This window comes from Oreochromis niloticus, linkage group LG13 (genome assembly GCF_001858045.2).
Source record: "Oreochromis niloticus isolate F11D_XX linkage group LG13, O_niloticus_UMD_NMBU, whole genome shotgun sequence".
NCBI classification, from domain to species: Eukaryota; Metazoa; Chordata; class Actinopteri; order Cichliformes; family Cichlidae; genus Oreochromis; species Oreochromis niloticus.
In genome coordinates, this window is record NC_031978.2 from 22198006 (window position 1) to 22217443 (window position 19438).

Sequence of the window (19438 nt, forward strand, 5' to 3'; positions counted from 1 at the left end):
AAAATATTTCATTTGTAGTGAACAAACTTAATATAACTGTTGCTAACTGGTAAAAGTTAAAGGTTTCAGTAGGAGTATCTCAACTGTGGTCAGGTTTTGCTAAACTTCCTTTGATGCTAGTGCATAACAGCGTTTACAGCTCAGAACTATGGCTGAGTTGCTCAGTTCGCAGCAGGTTGCTGTCGTGGCTCTTCCTGCTCTGACTCTGTGTGGAGAGAGTTCAGAGATCAGAGCAGACAGGGCTGGGCCGCGCCTCGAGGGCACTGACTGCCTTTCTGCTGAGCAGGCTATTGTCCGGCAGCTGCATGGCTACACCACTTCAGGCCTATTGAGCAGCTCCAGCTAGGTGCAGTCGAAGGGCCACGGCCTATTGTCTGACGTCAGATCTGTTTGAGCTGCAGAAGAACGCTCACTTTATCTCCCAGTGAGTTCACAGAAAGAATTAACTCCCTGTGAATGGAGGCGGATTTACACAAGTTGAAAAAAAGACCCGTTAAACACATTCAGGCCAACCTCAGCTCTCAAACAGTGACCTCAGTAGAACCACACAGTATCACCTCTGTGTGGCTATTCAACACAACAATCAACATACTGAACAGAACACAGATTAGGCTCTAAAGCAAACGGGAAAAAAGCTCAAATTTAATATGACAAACACCTACTAGATTTAATACTTGGGCTATTTTCTATTTCCATCATTTCCTGTCAAATTAGCTGGTTTTATTTGTATTCACTCCTGTTGCAGGTATATTACAAAAAGCAATAAAAAACTAAAAAAACTCCCCAGCATAATGCAAAAATGGATAACAAGAGACCAGTTGCATTACAAGCAACTTAACTGTTTCCCAAAATACTGACAAAGTATATGATCATGCAGGCAAAATGGCCATATCGCACTAAAAAAAGCCATCTGGAGGCATCAGCACTTCTGCAAGCAGAATTAAGTCAAAGTGCAGTGACTTTCTCATTTAAAGTGCCTCCAAAGAGCCCCATTATTACCTTCCCAGAATGCAAATGTGCCTTGGGCCAATTAGAGGTTGAGCCAATACCAATGTAAGCCCATAAAAATCCACCCTTTCATAATCATTCAACAATATGACTCATGGGTAAGACTGGAACACTGGACTGTAAATGTGTCATGATTATGACTCTGTGCTTAAAATGAATGGAGGAGCTGTGTATTTCATTCCCACGGTGCTGGAGCGGAGCCATGCATGTTTGGTGTCAGGGCTTCTAATGAAATAAATAGACTTGTGGTAGTACTTATTAAGCCTCCATAAGTGGCAGGTAAAGACAAGAGCCCTGCGGTGGATCAAAGGCAGTTAAATGTTTCTTTTTAGATCTCCCCTTATCAAGAGGTATTTAAAGGGAGAAGGGGGGGTGCTTTTTTTTTTTTGCTTGTGGAGACAGACGCCCTCATCCAGGATGTCTCTGTGTAATTACACGCCACAGAAGACCTTCATTCCTCTCCTCTTCACAGAGAGAGATGAAAGACAAGAGAGACAGAGGCATGTAATCGCTCCTCTAACTGAAAGAGGGGGAGAGGAGGTGAGGGATACAGAGAATAGAAGGACAAAGGGATGGTGAGTGGTGGTGGGGTTTTAATAAACCTCCTCTGTCTCTTGTTTACAGAGTCTCTCCTACCTCTCCTGAGTTCCCCCCTCTCTCTCGCTCTCTCACGCGCACACACCCATACAGTCTCCCTTTGAGTGAGGCTTTCATTATTTTTAGAGTTGCCTGTTCTTTGCCTCGGGACAGATGTGTAAATTGTTGTGCTAATGTAAGGCCCACTGCTGAGAGCTTTGGAGGGAAGGAGATTTACACACTCCACACCACTGTATAACTGTCACTCACAAACTCACACTCACAAGAGCATAAAGAGAGACGCCATGAGCGACAGCATGTCAGAGCACACACACACACACACACACACAGACGTGGGTGGACATTGACATGCACACATAAATGTTCTACTTCCTTTTGCCATTCAAAGTCTCCTAACCCAAATCTAAGAAAAAGACTCCCTCATCTCATCACAAAAGGACTTAAGAGCAGCACTTAAGTTTCAATCTGTCACTGTTTCACTGTAAAACTCTGATATTCTTCCACTGGAGTCACTATTTTCTCTACAAAAAGGAACACACTGGCAGAGTTGGAGAGTAACAGAATACATGCAATATATTAAAGTTGTAAACATTTAAACTGAAACCCAAAGTGGGAATTTACTGATTTATCAGCCGACCATCGGAATGAGTCGATATTTGTGCTGTTCGCCGCCATCAGTCGATCAGTAAATAAGAAGACATTCATCATCGTTCAAGGCAGTGTTGTCTGTTATCAGCTTTGCCATCCTCGTATCGATCCTGCTTCAGGAATTTGTGTTTATTCAAAATGTGATTGATGAGTTGAAAGCCTTCAAAACAGCCATGTAATTAAACTTCATCTTCAACTTCTTTGTCTGCCTTAGAGAGGGAATAAATGTCACAATTACCATCTCTATACAAAATGTGACTCGCTTAACTTTGGCTGTAATTGGAATATAGTTACTTTCTTAACATAAAGGGATTATTTTTCCACCTTGCACTATTCATCTAAAAGCACTTACCCCATTAACTACCTTCTTAGCTGGTTTGCAGATCAGACTTACATTTCTGGGCATAGCAAGCTTAGAGATTGGTACAAAAAATGGATTTTGCTTTCTAAAGCTAATGTTCCCCTTTTAAATTCTATTAAAGCTTAAAGTTTCTCATGACTCAGGGCAATGGTTATTTTGAGAGACAAGCTGTAGAGGGTAGCTGTCTGAAAGCCATCACTTCAACCAATTTAAGTCACTAAACCAGATCTTCTTTTTCTACTTTTAGCTGCTCAGCTGCTGATGGACGATCACTAGCATCCTCTTCTGTCACACCAACCCTCTGCATGTCTTCCTTCACTGCATCCATGAATCTTCTCTGTGGTCTTCCTCTTTTTCATTTGCCCCACAGCTCTATAGTCAGCATCCTTTGTCCAGTGTATCCACTATCCTCCTCCTCTTCTGCAAACCATCTCAGCCTCGCCTCCCTAACTGCGTCTCTCCAAACCGCTCAACCTGAGCTGTCCCTCTGATGTAGTCATTTCTAATCCTGTCCATCACTGAAACAGATCTCGTGGTCGTGTTTGAGGTTGTGGTTGGTGCTTTTGGTCAATGAAATTCTAGTATCTCTGCCTGTGGAGCACAACCTAGTCCGTGCAGAAGTAGCCGAATGTGACTTTTTCCATATATGGTTACATTTTTCAAAAATAAATAAATAAAAATGATATCGCAACAGTAAAAATGGTGAACTGCAACTCAAAAGCTCATATTTAACATGTCTAATCCAACAATCTGAGCATCATAATGTCATGTTGTGATGTTATGACAGGAAATTGTGCTCGTTTCTTGTGCTAAGCTATGCTAACCAGCTGCTGCCTTTATCTTTACACTTTTGCACAGACATGAATCATGTTATCTGGTTTTCAGGAACACTGCATGTACAGCTTGTGCATTTCCTAAAATCCTGGCAAATGTTTTTTTTTCTCCTGTAATTCATTTATCAAACAAAAATCCAAGGCATTACACAGCTAGCTTCCTGGGAATTTACTGCTTTTTTTTAAGCCATTGTTTCCTGAATATGACAACACAAGTGATTTAAAGACAGCCCCTTGGGTGTGAAACTTTGCAGTGACGATTTTCAAAATTATGTTTATTTTTTTTCCCCTCATGGTCGCAATCTCTATTTCTCTCCATCATTCTGTCTGTCTAATGGCACCGAGGACTGTGAGGTGCTCCAAACAACCCATCTGTCCATGGATCTGCCAGTCCGTCCGTCCGTCTGTCTGTCTGATTCGCCACAGGTATGTCTGTCTTTCCCTACATGATCCACGCTTCTTTCATTAAGCTGCACAAGTGAAGACCAGGAGCTGGCTGCAGCGTGAAGGTTGAAGCTATAGACACAGAAAGACACTGCTCAGTGTTTAATGATCCACTATAACTATACCTATTCATCTCTCCCAGCAGAGCAGAGAAACACCATAGAAATGGTCCTCTGCTGACAATACTGCATCATGCTAAATCACAACTCCTCACTCTGCACGATATGAAACATGCCCCTCCAGCTGCTTAAAAATGTTCCTTTAACATGAGGCAGCACAAGGAAAGATTCAATAAAAAAAAACCTAAAGAAACAGAAGCAGTTTAAAAGAATAGCGTCAGACAACAACAAAAAACAGAAAAAAAGTGTCCGCCACTGCACCACTTCCACATGAACCAATCAAGCAGAAACTTCAAGCTCACATCTATCCCCGATCGATAAACATCTATATAGCTTTCCTTTGCTTGTGTGAGGAGCTTTCTCTACCTGCTGTACTTATAGGCATGCAGAAACAGAAACACACACACACGCACACACCAGGTCTTGTTGCTGAGAGGATTTGAGGCAAGTGAAGCCGAGCAGCGGAGTCAGAACAGAGACACCCAGAGTTAATGAACCCTCACCAGTCAGCATGGCTGTCCATCTGCTTTCATTATCCCCATAAACAGAGAGCCATGGGCACTGCACAACCAGCCAGCAACACAGACCCACACGCAAACAGCACATCATCATCCTAAATATCCCACGTGAATTATGAGGTTTGTGCTCTATATGTATGTGTGTAGGATTGTGTGTTGCGGGGAAAGGGAAGGGGCTCGTATGTAGATTATAAAGCCCATGCGGCGTAGCCGAGCTCACCACCTAATCTAAGTGGAGTTGCGGGGAGAGGTGAGCACGAGGTCGACTGTTGAGCCCATCTGGTCAACAGCAGGTAAGAGGCTTGAAACACACACCCGCTGACACACTTGATGCAAGTGTGAGCCCATACACTTAAATCTAACCTTAATTACATGCATGTACATCTGCCACATTAGATCAGCGCTCGTCCCTCCGCTTCGCACATGGCACCCGTTTAAAACGATTCCTAACTCTTCGCCGGCTCATGCCTGGTAGCGTTTTGTAGCATGCGTCGCATAACACCTGGCGCGGTGAACGCACCGGGAGAATAAACCAGGTTTCCTCCTGTGCAATCAGAACGGCTGCCAGAACAAGAGAGATGAGTCTGTGCGCGAGCTGTGCGCTGATTGAAACCGAGGAGTGTGACCCCACTGTGATCCATGCAGAAAAGGGAGTAATACCTAAGTAATACAGTCGCTTTCCCATCGTCTGTGCACCCTTTCGCACATACGCACACCCACGCCAGACACACAAATCGAGCCAAGATGTGCCTGTCAGTGCTTGATTAAGACCTGCATCCAAGGCGAGAACAGAATCTTTACTGTGTATTGGAGGCTCTCAGTCAAAGCCTCTAGAGGAGAAGTAAGAATTAAGTCCTGGAGCTGGAGACATGTGGAGGAATTAAAGGGTGGATGAGGCCAGATCTCATTCTTTCACTCTTCTCTTTGCTATGGTTGCAATCCAAGAGTGTCAAAGCAGAAACGGGGATTACTGCAGCTACTGTGGCTGTTTGTGTGCGCCTGCATATCTTTGAAGGCTGAAGATAGATTTTGCATGGCAGACCTTTTCCTTTAACATGGACTCGAAAGATCCAACGCAAGGAAGGAGAGGATAGCAAAGAAATGGACGGAAAAGAAAAATCTGACGACGAAAAGGACAGAAGAGATAAGTGAAGAAGAGAAATGAAGAGACAGGCAAAGAAAAGACAAAAAGGAGGTAAAGGGAAAGCACAATGAATGTCTGGGTGCACCCCTGTTGACCTGCGGTTAGGAAGCCAATCACAGCCTCATTACTGACAGAGGCAATGGGCTTAAGAGACAAACATGATGCTTTAACTCCGCAACAGCCGCTATGTTAAATAACAGCAGCACACTGCTGACATGCAGCCAATCACACAAAATCCATCAAGCCTCCCCTCCTCCCCCCCCACTACACAGTCACAAATACACTCATTAAGCATCATTCGCCTTGATTTAAATCAGAGAGGAAGAAAAAAAAAAGAAGCAAGTTTGAGTCCTGCTGTTGCCTAGCTGAGCGCCATGCAGACAGAAGGACGCAGGATCATTTCCGTTCCCTTTCTCAGCCAGAGATATGCACACGTACGCTCAAATACGCCCATCTCCCCGGGGAGGTCTATGTGTCATCCCCTTACTTTAGACACACCAGCTGCTCGGTGTGTGTGCTCTGCAGTGTTAAGAGCCCCTTCCTGCTTCGCACAAGCCCCCAGTGGCACCCACATCCACTTACACATAGGCATGACAAAGCTCCCCTCGCTCCCCTCTTTCACCCACCCTCGACAACTCAAACACCCCCCACATTCATAAGTACCTCGAGGGCAGATGGGACCCTAATAAGCGTTACACTCAAAGAAATGGGATTTTTCACACTGCCTTCTAAAGAGCAATTCCCAAACTCTGCCAGAAAGCTGGCTACAAAAAAGAAAAAAAATGATGGAGTGAGAGAGATATGGATGACAGAGGTTGGTATATGTGAGACCATAAACCTATAAATACGCCTGATGAGACTATCAAGAAACTGAGGGAAGAGAAAGGGGAAATGGGGACAAGTGATAGCAGTTATTAATGACGGTGTGAAGGAATGTAGCTCCGTATGCCAAATTCATTTAAGAAACTAACACAAACTCCATCGCCTCTGTAATGCAGCACATTTCCTCTAAGGATGGAAAGTGTATTAGTAACACACTTTAAGCAGAATTTTTTTTTCTCCCTCCAGTTAGCCAAGCCCACATGACACACACTGATACAAACAGACACAAACACAAGCATTAACAGATTGGCTGTGGTCTAAGCCCTTAGTGGACTTGGCTCAACTGCGTTTAGAAAACAAAACAGCCTCTGCTAAGAAGATGAGGAGGAATCTACATGGGCTGGAATAAAAAACCCTCTATTTAAGAGCACATGCAGAGTGTTGAAAAAAAAGCACAGCCAATCAAATGCTCACACTGCCTCTGATCTATGGACCTCAGAGCAACCGCTCTTACGGTGTGTGTGTGTGTGAGGGGGGGTTTCTCTGGATCAGGACTGACCTCCCGTCGTGAATCCTGATCCTATTGGTCACGACTCTCAGAGTGCTGCTGAGATCTTAAATGAAAATTCCTCCACTAACTCACTCACTCCTCCCAAGTGACCTTGCATGTCTTTCAGTATTACACGCAAAAAATACCAAAACAAAAAAACGGCGCCTCTTTATCATTTAGAGGATGTGTGTCTGTGTTGCATTAAACGGGTGCGTGTGTGTGGGTGTGAGTGGGTGGGTGGGTTGCTCTCTTTTTTGACGTTTGAAGTCAGTGAGCATGTCTCAGTGCATCAGCTGAAGAGAGAAGAAGAGATTTTTTTTTAAATAAAACAAGCAGGTGTGTTCCCCTTTCTATGCACAATGCACGATTAAGTGTAACACACCTCTAAAGCCACTTACATGCAACTATAGCTCCTGTTGAAGTTGGGAATAAAAGTGTGTGTGTGTGTGTTCTTTTGCTGTCCCCTTTTACCCCACACAAAGGGGCAGAAAAGGCTTTCTGGAGACTCCTTTTCATCTAAAGCACAATGGAATCCCACAGAGGTTTTCTTCCTGTTTCCCTGTCCGCTCCACCCATCTCCCCCCACAGGCCAGGATGGAAGAGCAGGGGGTACCCTGTCCTGCAGGCAGAACAGCAACTCAGCTCCCATCTGCCACCAAAACTATCCACCCCCAGTTTCTCCATCCATCCATCCATCCTCCTGTTTCACTCCAACGTCTATACTGCGACAAAGTATTTTATATACTTTTTGACAAAATAAAATTCAACTTTACTCATTATTTTCTGAGAGTACTACCAAGACCTTGCAATGAGCAGCTTGTTCAAAAACAATTTTTTTCAGATTTGAAACCTCAAAATGTTTGAATTAAATGAAACATTCCCGTATTTCACCGCGCTTTTATATGGAGGCAAACAGGTAGGAGGCACCATCTGCTGTGAGATAAACAGGACATTTCAAAACCAGGATCCACAAAGGCAATACATGATACATTTAAATACCTTCAGCTCGTGATAATTACACTATATTGGTGAGCTTTTCTAAATAGCGCACAGATTGAAGAAGTTGGTGTAGGCTCAGCAATATTGATTAAAGCATTATTACCGCAGACTTCGAAATACACTGAGAGCACATTGTATTTGCAGAAATAATGACCTGTGCTTGAAACCATATTCGTCTCAAGACAGCCAGTCTGTGCTCCAAACTTTCTCCTGCTACTAATTTCTCTTTACATTCTTCATAGTCAGCTCCCTCCTCCATTTACCTTGCTGTTTTGCCCTCCTACAGAACTCTTGCTGCTTGCTGCAGATTTATGGTCTGGTCTAACATGCGCAGTATTGGCAAAGCATTAAACATGTCTACTCTTAATACTGTGTGCTCTCTCCATCGATAAGAGCCTTAATAAAAACATCCCCCTAGTGGATTTGTGTGTCTCTTTCCACTTTCAATCCTCCACCACCCTCCCTGACAATATCCTTCTTTCTTAACCACTGTTTCTTGTGTTGCTTTGCTAACTCAAAGCGGTTCCTTGCTTGCTTTCCCTGCCAGCCTTCTCCACCGATGTCAGCCCCCACTCCACCACCTCATTGTCTGGCCTGTGCCAGAGGTGTAATGATGCTTGAATGCCACTGCTATGGAATTTTTCGTCTTCACTCTTTTCTCATAAAGGATATTTAAAAGGCATGCCCTGAGATCAATCTGTCTCAATGTGCCTCTCGCAGATCCATTTCTCTTCCATCTCTCCTTTCTGTTTTTCCCCTCTTCGCTTTCAAATGGATAACATTACCCCGCGTAACCTCTCTCTGGTTTGGTTCACACGCATCATCGCCAACAGCTCCCAGCTGCAATTGGCACACTTGCTCGAACTGCACCGCTCTCGTCCAGTCTATAAATGCACTGCCGGTGCCCTAAAATCCTTCACTACCTCCCGGAGCCATCCGGGTCACTTACGCCAATAGGAGACGAGCAGCTGTTCTCCTCCCACTTCTCTCTCCCTCTCCCCTGCCGTCTCTGATGTCAAAAAATTTGAGCATCATAAGCACATTTTAAATATTAACAAAGACCACTTTGCACGTATGAATAATACAGCAGGGAGGCCAGTGGCTGGCCGGCGAACCGATCCCCTGCCGCCCCACGGCCGTAAAACTAATGCACTGCCTGGGGCCAGAATGGGGCCTGATCTGGTCTGGGAGCAGCGCGCGCCCGTGGAGCTCGACTGGCCCGTGGCCTGGCTCGAAGAGAGCTGTCTGTCTGTTTATTTATCACGGTGCCCAACCACCTGTCCAGATCTCTGCAGATGCAACAGCCTGGCAGCACTCTTGTTATGACTACATGTTTCAGAGACTCTTTAATCTAATCTGACATCTCAATCTGTTGAGCGTCTTTGAAGCCAAATCTACTTTGGTGTTTGTTTGACGTTAGCTTTGTTGTCACATTCCTTTCTTTCCATGTGTCTAAATCTCACAACGGAAATGTCAGAGAATTACAGGATTTTTCTGGCCACTTTGTAAAACAGGGCAAACCCTCCCCACCAAAAGAATGTACTTTACAAGCTCACATATAATTTCAAAGAATGTGACTCTTCTTGGAGCTACTGCACTGTCATTCCAGACAGGAAGACTCCCACACTTAACACAAATGAGACAGCACTTTCTGTGAGAGTGTCACTATTCATCGCGTCCTCTATGGGAGTGTCTGACATGCCACGCTCGCTAACTCCGAACACTTGACTGCCCCTTTGCTACTTCCCTAGCCTTACGCACTCTTCTCCTGTCTTGACCTCCCAGTCTGCACAGTGGCTTCATGTGGACTTACTGGACATCTGGTCATCTCTGGGTCACAAACTGTGCTCAAACACACCTCACGTATGTCAGTTGGTTTGGCTTTTTTTTTGTAATTGTGCTAAAATCATTAATAATGAGACACATCAAGAGAGGCGCTGGACAGCAGGCTAGTTACTCCAGACAAGTTTTCCTGGCAGGCTTGGTAATTAATGTATATGTCAACACAGAAAGAAGAGCACCACAGCAGAAATGTGAGCTCAGCACATCCACAATACAGGCATAAAACAGAGACGTGAGGGATCTGGGGGGGAAAGCGGCAGAGGTAAGGTTTAAACACAATGGGAGAGAAGATAAATGCAATCTGTCTGTTCCATCATGCTTTCCCTAAATATATCCCTGCTTTCCTTTCTCCCAGACAGAAACTTTACTGGGGCACACTGTGCTATTGTCCCCTGGTGTCCCCCTCCTCTTGGTTCTGCTCCCCTAACAGGACCTCATTGCAGTCCTCAACTGTTTATATCGACATTTCTCATTTCTCATGCAAGGATTTCAGAACAGTCCGCAATTTTAATAAACGTAAGCTGCTTTTCTGCTCTGCCTGTTCAGGGAATAACACACACACATGAGGACCTTGGGAGGTATGGTATGAGTGGGTGGGTGGGTGGGTGGAGGTCTTATTGGCATTCAAATAAATGGTCACATTCTTGGCAGACAGTCAGTGTATCTTCCAAAAGATTACTGTTGCCATCAAGTTAAAATCTGAGTTCTTCCCAGGAGGGTCTTATTTATTCACTGAAGAGGTTTTTAGCAAAAAAAACTACACAGAATCTGAACGCATTGTTCTTTTTTTTTTTTTTTTAGCCTACTGTAAAATGAGCTTAATCCACAATCCACTAAACCCTCAGATTTCTGCCTTGTATTTCAATCTGATCTGACACTGGGTGCTGAGGAATCGTTCAGAATCGCCTACCACTCGGCTTCACTGAAAGGAATCATTAATCTAACACTAGAGATGTGAAGTGTCCCCTCGGTGTTCAGGTCCTGTCCCATCAGCTCACCAGCACTGACCTGTCCCGCCTGCCAAGAAATTTCATCTCCATGAAAGCTGGCTGCAGTCTTTGATGGCATTAACACTGGGAAATCCACTGATAAAAGTCTGCTCTGCCACAATCAAAGCCTGTGCTCTTCACTCTGCAAAAGGTTGTCTAATAAAATAATAATTAAAAAGGTATAAATCGTTTATGAGGACAAGTTTAGCATTTCAAAAACAACTGGCACACCCAGGCTTGAAACAAGGGCCACTAAATTTAGCCGCTATATCTTGCAAAGAGAATAAAGAAAGAAAGAAGGAATCTCTTCCCCCTGAAGCACTACAAGTGTTCTGTCTTACTTTTCACGGGGCTTTGCTTTTTCTTTTTGGAGAGGCCAAGAAGGCATGGAGCAAAACCTTAATTACTCCCTGCGCACCAGGGGAGTTTGATTTTTCCGCTCCAAGAAGAAAGGAGAGCTCTGAGCTCAGGTCTACTGTAAGACTGAACGCTATGCTGTGAATAAAAAAAGTCCTCGTCAGCAGGTGATCCCAGACCCCTGCACTGCTCACACATTTAAAAAATAAATAAATAAATCCCATAGACCAGTAGCTGGGGTCTGAAGCAAACTTTGAGGTTAGACACTTTTAGTAAAACGCATAAAGTTTATAAAATCTTCAGTTTTTTTTCATTTAAGTTGTTTTAAACTAATTTAAAAACACGTTTTGTGTGTGTGTGAACACAGCTGAGCGCGCTGTCACAGTTATTACAGTACAAACTGATCTTTAATTTCACTTACCAGTAGCGGACACGGCAAATCCCCCAAGCAGGAGGAGAAGTACCAGAGGACCGAGACCTTGGCCACGCTGCATCCGCACAGAGCGCATCTTTCCCGTCCAGCCGTCGTGAAATGTCCCGGATCGTCCACGCAGCGTAACCTGCGGAGCTTTTAATACACCAAGCGGCTTTTTGTCGAGAAAAGTCTTTACCCCCAGAATGGTTGCGCGGGGAAAAGTCACACACCAGCGACTCCAGTAATTGAGTTAGAAACCTCTGTTTTTGTAAATACTTGACTCCTGACTGTTGACGCAAACGGCAAACGGCTCAAATCACATCCATCACCGAGCAGCTCGAGAACGTCTGGGAGAGGTTGAAAGGGCGTAATTTCCATGCGTAATTAAAGTTTGAAGAGGTCCGCGGATGTCAAGCTCTGCTCAAATAAAGAAACGATTCATCGTGACTATTCCTGGTAGACTTCATTGCCAGCTCCACTATTTTGGGAGCCGTGAGCGCAGAGGTGCTGCGAGAGTCACCGAAAAGTTTGACGCATCGCTAAATGAAGATGTCAAATTAAACGACAGAGTCTGGGAGGGGAAAAAACCCCAAAACACAAAGTAGCACGGGGGTAGGTAATTCTGTCAGGTAACCGCCAACACCAAAGTCCGAACTCCCGAGTTTGTGCTGGGCCCCTGGGTGTCTTGTCTCGTCCCCGTCCGCAAGGTGTAAACATGAGCACGGGGATCAGCGCCAGCTTCACAATACCAGCCTCCGGACTACCAGTCCCAGCCCGGCCAATCACATATTATCCTCCTCCTCCTCTCAGAATGAAGGCTGAACAAGTGAAGGTAAAGTAGTGGCAAGCGAGGAGGAAATAGATGCGAGGGGAGAGATAGAAAACCCGGATCAGCTCTGGATTCAGCAGGAGTCCTTCTGCTACAAAATGAGGTTGAGGTTGTGAGTTTACTCACATCTATCTATCTATCTATCTATCTATCTATCTATCTATCTATCTATCTATCTTTACTCTGAAAATTGAACGGCTCAAAGTCTCCTTTCCTGCTGCTGTCCATGAAATTTTTTTTAGTCCTGCAGCAGCAGTCTTTGGCTCATGTGTAGATTATTTCTCGTCAATCCCCTCTTTCCGCATCCATGGGTCATATTTTACTCTCAGCGTCCACAAGAGAGCACCCTTTCATAAATGAGACCATCTGCGGCCAGGACGAGAGCTGACCGGGTTTTCTGCGGTACACGTCGCTCTAAAAGTCGCTTTCTGTACGACCGAGGGCAAGTGCAATTCTTGGGCATTAAAACTGGGTCTTTTATTGTTGATTATTCTTGTAAAGCAGTGACTGAACAAGTAGGTACAACTAAAAACTTCAGCTTTCCATCATCTGAGCTGTATTGGCATTATTTTATTTTTAATATGGTTACCTTTCTAGGGGTCACCTGCCAATTTAAGGCCTTTCCTGGCGGAGTTTTACTTTCTCCTCCTTCTGTGTTTTCAGTATTAATTGCATGTTTGTTTGTTTTTTAATTTGAATTTTTACGCTTTTCAGCATTTTGTTGATGCCTTTGTCACCTGGAAATATAAAAGTTCCCCTGCCCATGAGATTTTATTGGTGACAAAGCTCCACAGCATTGGATTTTATTTTAAGTTTATTTTCACTAACAGGCCACATGATGCACAGGACAAATTAAATGGAAATCCAGAATAAATAAGTGCATGAGGGCTCGTTGAATAGTTGATTATCTTATGTGGCCTTCACAATCACTAGATTTCAGTCCAGTTGAGCACTAATGGGAGATTAGGGCTCAACAGAAACATCTTAAGAGACAATCTTTTGGAAGCTCACCAGATATTCTGCTGTATTTGAGAGTGGTTGAGGCTGTTCTCCAAACCTAATGTGTTTCCTTCTTGTGTCACCTGCCTGTTGTATGGTTTGGTGAATAAAAGCAGAAATGTATTATTATGTTTTTTTCTAAAAATGTCACAGATTATTACTTTGCGCCTTTCTACAACGTCAGTCTCTGTGAGCAGTATCGCTGTCTGGCTCGTGGCTAATGTTCATTCGCTCTGTACTGACTCACGTTGATGTTCACTGAGGGGAAGGTTTATCCCGGCATGACTCGTACCTTGAGATTAGACATACTTAAATGTAAAATGCTGAAGAATAAATAAGATACATAAGAGTCTCAGAGTAAAGCCCGGAGTTTTAAGCATGGGGTGAGACAGACAGAGAGCCAATATGCCGCTGAGCCCAGCGCGAGGCCATTCTCTAAGATGTGACAGTAGCTGGCAGCAGAACAGCATTGCTGTACTTTGCTCAAATCCAACTTCAAAGGTCATAATCCATCTGGACAAGTGATGACTCCCAATGCCTCCTTCCTCTGATGACAATTATGCTGTTTCATAAGCACAGAGTACACTCTGGATTATTTATTTATTCTCCGTGTCTTTATTGTGACTGGTGAGAGAGTGAGAATGAGAGAGGTAGGATGAGAGTGACACAGACAGAGATGGAGAGAGAGAGAGAGAGCTGCTGATAGACACAGTAAGAGCAGGAGAGGTTGGGCGTGAAATGGATTTTGCAGGTTGTGTTTGAGGCAGATCTTGATCGTGGAGCTGCAAATGCATCTTCTGTTTACATGCCCGTGCATGCTCTAGCTTCTGATTGTGTTTCTCTAGTGTTTCTTCACTTGCCCGGTCCTATCACATAACAGCTATATGTGCCGCATTATGGATATATACAGTATATTTGCATGACACAGTGACCTTTGATTTTCAGATCTCATCGCTTTAGCGGCGACTCGCACTTTGAGGTGACGAGCTCATTTGACAGTTTTCATGGCACATCCACCTTGATGAGGTTATGCCGGATGTTAGCGTTTTGCAAACTCTAATTAGACAATTTGCCCTCTCTTCCTTTTCCCCCAATTATTACTGCAATGATGATAAAGTTGAAGTTGCCATAAGTTATTATTTTGTTTTGCTCTTTGCTAAGACTAATTGAAGATATAAGTCAAGGGCATCCAGTGGAAAACTGGAGAAGAAAGCTCGGGAAATAGAGAGCCATAATCAGGTAGGATGGAACTGATATGCTGTAAACGGCAGAGAAGAGGAAACAATAAGAAGCTAGGCTATTATTAAGGCATAATAGGTTATCCTCTGAGGACTTTTTAGCACCACTGACTCTCTGTTGCTTTGCGTTGCAGGACTGACATAAAAAGGATCAAACTGCCTATCTCTGTAAAACAGAGGGGGGGTCTAAAAATAGGTGACATGCTCTAGAAGTTGCTGTGGAGATAATTGAATATTATTTTCAGGAATGATTAAGTTGACCTATCCAGTAGACTAATTATTTCTTGCAGGCCAGAGGAGAACGTGTTTAATAGATTTGGGTAGCAGTGAATAAGGGAAAATAAAGCAGCCGGTCTGTAGACTTTCTGCTGACCGGATACACAGTGTCTGTGGAAAAATGAATAATACCCATCATTAGAGCTTGGCTTGGGGAATGATCACACATTTTTCTTGCAGTATTTCCAGGATGGTGTCCTCTGTCGTTTCAGGAAGCAATGTCCTAGTTCTTCTAGATCGGTGGCGGATAGTTTGTGTGTGCATTTCTTCACCACTATATCAACTGTAAGTACAGTTTAATTATTTGAGTTTTGGTTAATATTTATATTGCATATTGGACACATATTCACTTGATTGTTAAATTTTTAAATAGATACATTTTTTACCCCCTCCCTACTATTTATTTGACTGCTGGTGTTGGATGTAGTTTGCATATTAATAATCTCATTCAAAACATTTTGCACAAATGGGTCACATAAAAATATGCAATATATGGGACATATGAATAGATTATGCATTTCCACAAGCTGAACATTAAATGCTTTTTAAATCATGAATAATACATTATACAGTACACTGTACAGTAATCCATCCATCCAATTTCTTAACTTCCTATGCAGTTCAGGGTTACAGGGGAGCTGGAGCCTCTGTGCAGTAATTTTATATTCAATTTTTAATTTCAAGTACTCACTAAAAATAATATTTCTTTACATCTACATACATATGACTCTAAATGTAGGGCATTTCCCACACATGTCTTTGTTCATGATTTTTAAGAAGTCTAATAAAACCAACCAGTATGTGCTGTACACAGTGGCATGTGATGCTGGAGTTTTACTGATGTGTTGGCACATGCTGGCATGCTGTGTGCCCGCTCCTGTCCGCGAGTATGTGTGCTTCAGAGTAAGACAGAATGAATGCGCGCGTGTGCACGTGTCACTGTCAGTGTGCATCGACTTCACCTGTCCTCCACCTTTGTAATCCCTGGGTACACCTGGGCCTTTTGGGCTTGAGGGCTTTTAGCAGATTGCATGTGTCAGACTTTGGACAATTACACTGATTGTTGCCCTAGAAACTCAGCTCTCACTTTGCTTCTGGGCGAGGAAAAAAAGTTAATGAAATTAAAGGTGACAGAACAATATGGAAAATGAGAGAATCTGTCCGCAAGCTGCTCTTATATCCAACTCTGCCGTTCTATACAGAAATAGCAACTTGACAAACAAATGAAAAAAAGGTTTTATACCCTGAAAGGTCAGTTCTGTAACTGCTTAATGAATTCAAAACTTTTTTTTTTTGTAAGTTCATCCAAACTTGGAAAAGCTGATTTAAATGTATCTCCTCACAGAACTGCATAAAATAAATATTTGTAAGTAGAAAATTCATCAGCTACAAATATCCTGCGTTCGGTATAATTGCACTGTTAAATTCATGACTTGAACCTTGCTGTCAAAACTCTATGTTGATATTCAGGAAAGCTAGAAAGCGTAATGCTCATCTTATTCTCTAATGGCCACCATCAGATTGAGCTCTCCTCTCAGCCGTGCACGGGAATCATTAGTAAACAGCAGACCGAGGAGCAACAAGATCGTTTGTGCCGAATACTTGGGCAGGAGCGTAGAAAGAGAAACAAGTCTCTGAGGAGATTACAACTGATTCATATCGCCACTATGTTAAGATAAAGGATGTAACTATAATGTGCGCAGCTGAGGGATCATGTGTTAGAAAGTGAGTGATGCACACTGAGAGGTATGGATCGTCAAAACATTAATCTCACCTGCTACAGATCCTTTTCTGGTGGGTTCATATTTCACGTCATCCATCGGCCTTACTCACACACACACACAAAGAACATGTCACAGGAAACGAGCGACCAAAATAGGTTCTGCTTGTAATGCCTTGGTTCCATCAAGCATCCCAGTTTGAATACCAGACTGCAAAATTAGCTCACCTAGAGGCAGTCCTTCACACTTGTGCTTTCTCTGTTGTGAAAGTGTAAAATAGGTGCTGTGTAAAGAGTGATTTCAGACAAAAAAAGGGGGGAAAAAACAATTGAAAACATGAGTTTATACAGTGTCAGCTACACTATTAGAATGAGAGGAATAAAAAAGATGCGTGCGTATGCTGTGTTACTGCGAGGCGGTTCGGCGCTCTGGTGAAGAGTAGGTGTGAACACTAATTAAACATAACATCTGTTGGAAGCGGAGACACTGGCAGCTATCAAGCTCACAATCAAATCATCAGCGATTAGAAACCGCAGTATTATTGTTATGTTGTTCGAAACACAATACATTTTTTTGATTGATCAGAGGGGAAAATGCTCTTCCTCTACACCGAATCCTGCCTCCATGTAGGAGTTTCTTACCCACTGTGGACCTTTGTCAGGTAATGTCTCAGTTTATTAGCCCTGATATGAACTATAAACCCAAATTTTGTTTATGATGAGGTTCATCGGGGCATTGTTGAGTGATGATATTTCATGAGGGAAGCATTATGTACACTTCATAATATTGGCTGCTCAGCACATTCTCTACGCCAGTCGAGTCCAGACTTGTTTTTTTTTTATGGTAGCACAGGGCTTTAGGACACTGTAAGTCAGGGTTTCATCTGTGAGAGCAACATTATGGCTCCATTTCTGTATGTACTTGTGTACTTGTTGGGGTGTGCGTGTGTGTTTTTGTGTGTAGATTAATGACCACTGGCATAAGAAATGCCACCGACTAGTGTTTTACACAAACAACTTCTAGGTTTGTGACGATATGCGCCTGAGGGTGGAAGCCTGACTTTTGCTGTCCTCTGCTTCTCCCTCCGTCCCTCTCTCTTCATCATCCATCGGTTCCGTTCACCCGTGCCACCTCACTAATGATTGCTCAGCGGCCATGAGTCTACCATGCATCATTTACCAGGGGCTCTGGAGAGGCTGCGATACAGAGCAGAGGAGAAAAGGGAAAGAAAGAAATTCTCTGTTCACGCAGGTTGGAAGGCTGAAAGGAGCAACAGTGCTATCCAGAACCAGAGAATGAGAATAAGGAGAGGAGCTGACAGAGGTGGAGACACCAAGAGACAAGCATGTGCTGCAAAAGCAGCATGAAGGGAGAAGGTGAGAATAAGCTGGAGGGGAACTGGAGGCCCATTTTATTAATCACAGCCTTGATCTGGTGGGAAACACTGACAGCTCTGGATGGAAATAATACTCAAGAACTGCAGCTAGTGCACTTCCCCCTGCCACTGAGATTGGGGGGGGGGGCTAAGGCAAAGCACGACATTGTTTGCTTTATATGTGTGTTTTTTGTGGTTGATGTAGTTGGACAAGCTGATTGTTGACACAGAGCTGAATATTGTAACTGTGATATGCAACAGCTGGTTTATATTAATAGGTGTGAGATTGGCCAGACACAGAAATCATGTCAGTATATATGAAAATACTGTTAGTTTTTATAAGTGTAGTTATTTTTATTATTAAAAAATAGTTACATCTATATGCTGTTGTGCACTTATGATTGCATAGTCTCTCATCACCTCCATGTACCTGTATTTTTAGTGTGTTTCAACAAACACAAATGTAAAATAGTCAATAATTATTATGGTATGTATCTCCCTGCTTCCATTTCTTAAGAACAGCTTCTTGACAGCCACCCTTCTACTGAGCTCATTCCTGATGATGCTTCAGTGAACAGTAGATGGATCAACTGAAGGGCCAGAAGCATCTATCAGGTCCTGTGTCAGGTCTGTGCTGGATCCCCCCCCCCCTGTTTCTTAAAGACATGACTTTTGGACACTGGTCATCTGATGCCACTTCTTTTTTGTCATTCACTTGTCCAGCTTCCTCAAATCTGAAGGAAACACTGCACACCATGCTGAGATATGTCAAGTTTGACTCTTTGGGAATCACCTTGTTGATGCAAAATTAATGTCTTATGTCTTTCAAACTGTGCTATCCCTGGTATTTTATAATAGATTCAAGTAAAGAAATGAGTTTTTGTGACAGTTTCCTAAAGTGCCTAAAGACACAACTTAAAATTGGTTATTTGCTAAGTTATTCTATGTAGACACGTCAGTGGTTAATATCTTGAGTTAGGTGTCTTTTTTATACTTGAATGATTCATAGGTCAGTGTTAAGTTTCTCATCGAACCAAAAACTATCTAAAAAATTAGACAAGCACTGGACTGAAAATAGTTGAAAAATATAAAGAAAAATATAAAGAAATGAAGGGTAGCAGTTTTGCACAGTATTGCATAAAGCAAATACAATGATGAAGTAAGGACAGCCTTGCAGTAGATTCTGGTTTCATAACATTCAAATTCATGAAGGTATCTTTGTGATTTTTTTATGAAACAGTTTTGCCTGACACATTTGAGTGGTCTTCAGCTGTTATCCAAAACAAAACCAAAGCTATGCATCACACTTTTGAAAACAACAAGATGTTCCAAGAAAAAAAAAATAACACCAGAG

At 43.1% G+C, this 19438-nt stretch overlaps 1 protein-coding gene and 1 long non-coding RNA gene across 8 annotated transcripts in view; one reads left to right on the forward strand and one right to left on the reverse strand.

The window, feature by feature from the left end:
- The window catches only part of unc5b (unc-5 netrin receptor B), a 53480-nt gene extending 41021 nt beyond the window's left edge, over positions 1 to 12459 (reverse strand). Inside the window, exon 1 of one of the 4 annotated variants that reach the window (XM_019366320.2) lies at positions 11653 to 12459. In XM_019366320.2, coding sequence (XP_019221865.1) covers positions 11653 to 11740 — 88 coding nt within the window. In that variant the 5' untranslated portion in view covers positions 11741 to 12459. The remainder of the gene's footprint in view (positions 1 to 11652) is intronic. The other 3 variants (XM_019366319.2, XM_019366321.2, XM_005473985.4) reach the window with 3 other exon arrangements.
- A 248-nt stretch (positions 12460 to 12707) lies between these two features.
- Positions 12708 to 18946, forward strand: LOC112841922 (uncharacterized). 4 transcript variants are annotated; one of them, XR_003213403.1, is made up of 4 exons: positions 12708 to 12877; positions 15201 to 15273; positions 17860 to 18085; positions 18607 to 18946. It is a non-coding gene; the product is annotated as an uncharacterized LOC112841922 (long non-coding RNA). The 4 variants fall into 4 exon arrangements; XR_003213402.1 differs by having other exon boundaries at positions 12843 to 12905; XR_003213401.1 differs by having other exon boundaries at positions 12854 to 12990; positions 18602 to 18946.
- Positions 18947 to 19438: the final 492 nt, after the last annotated feature.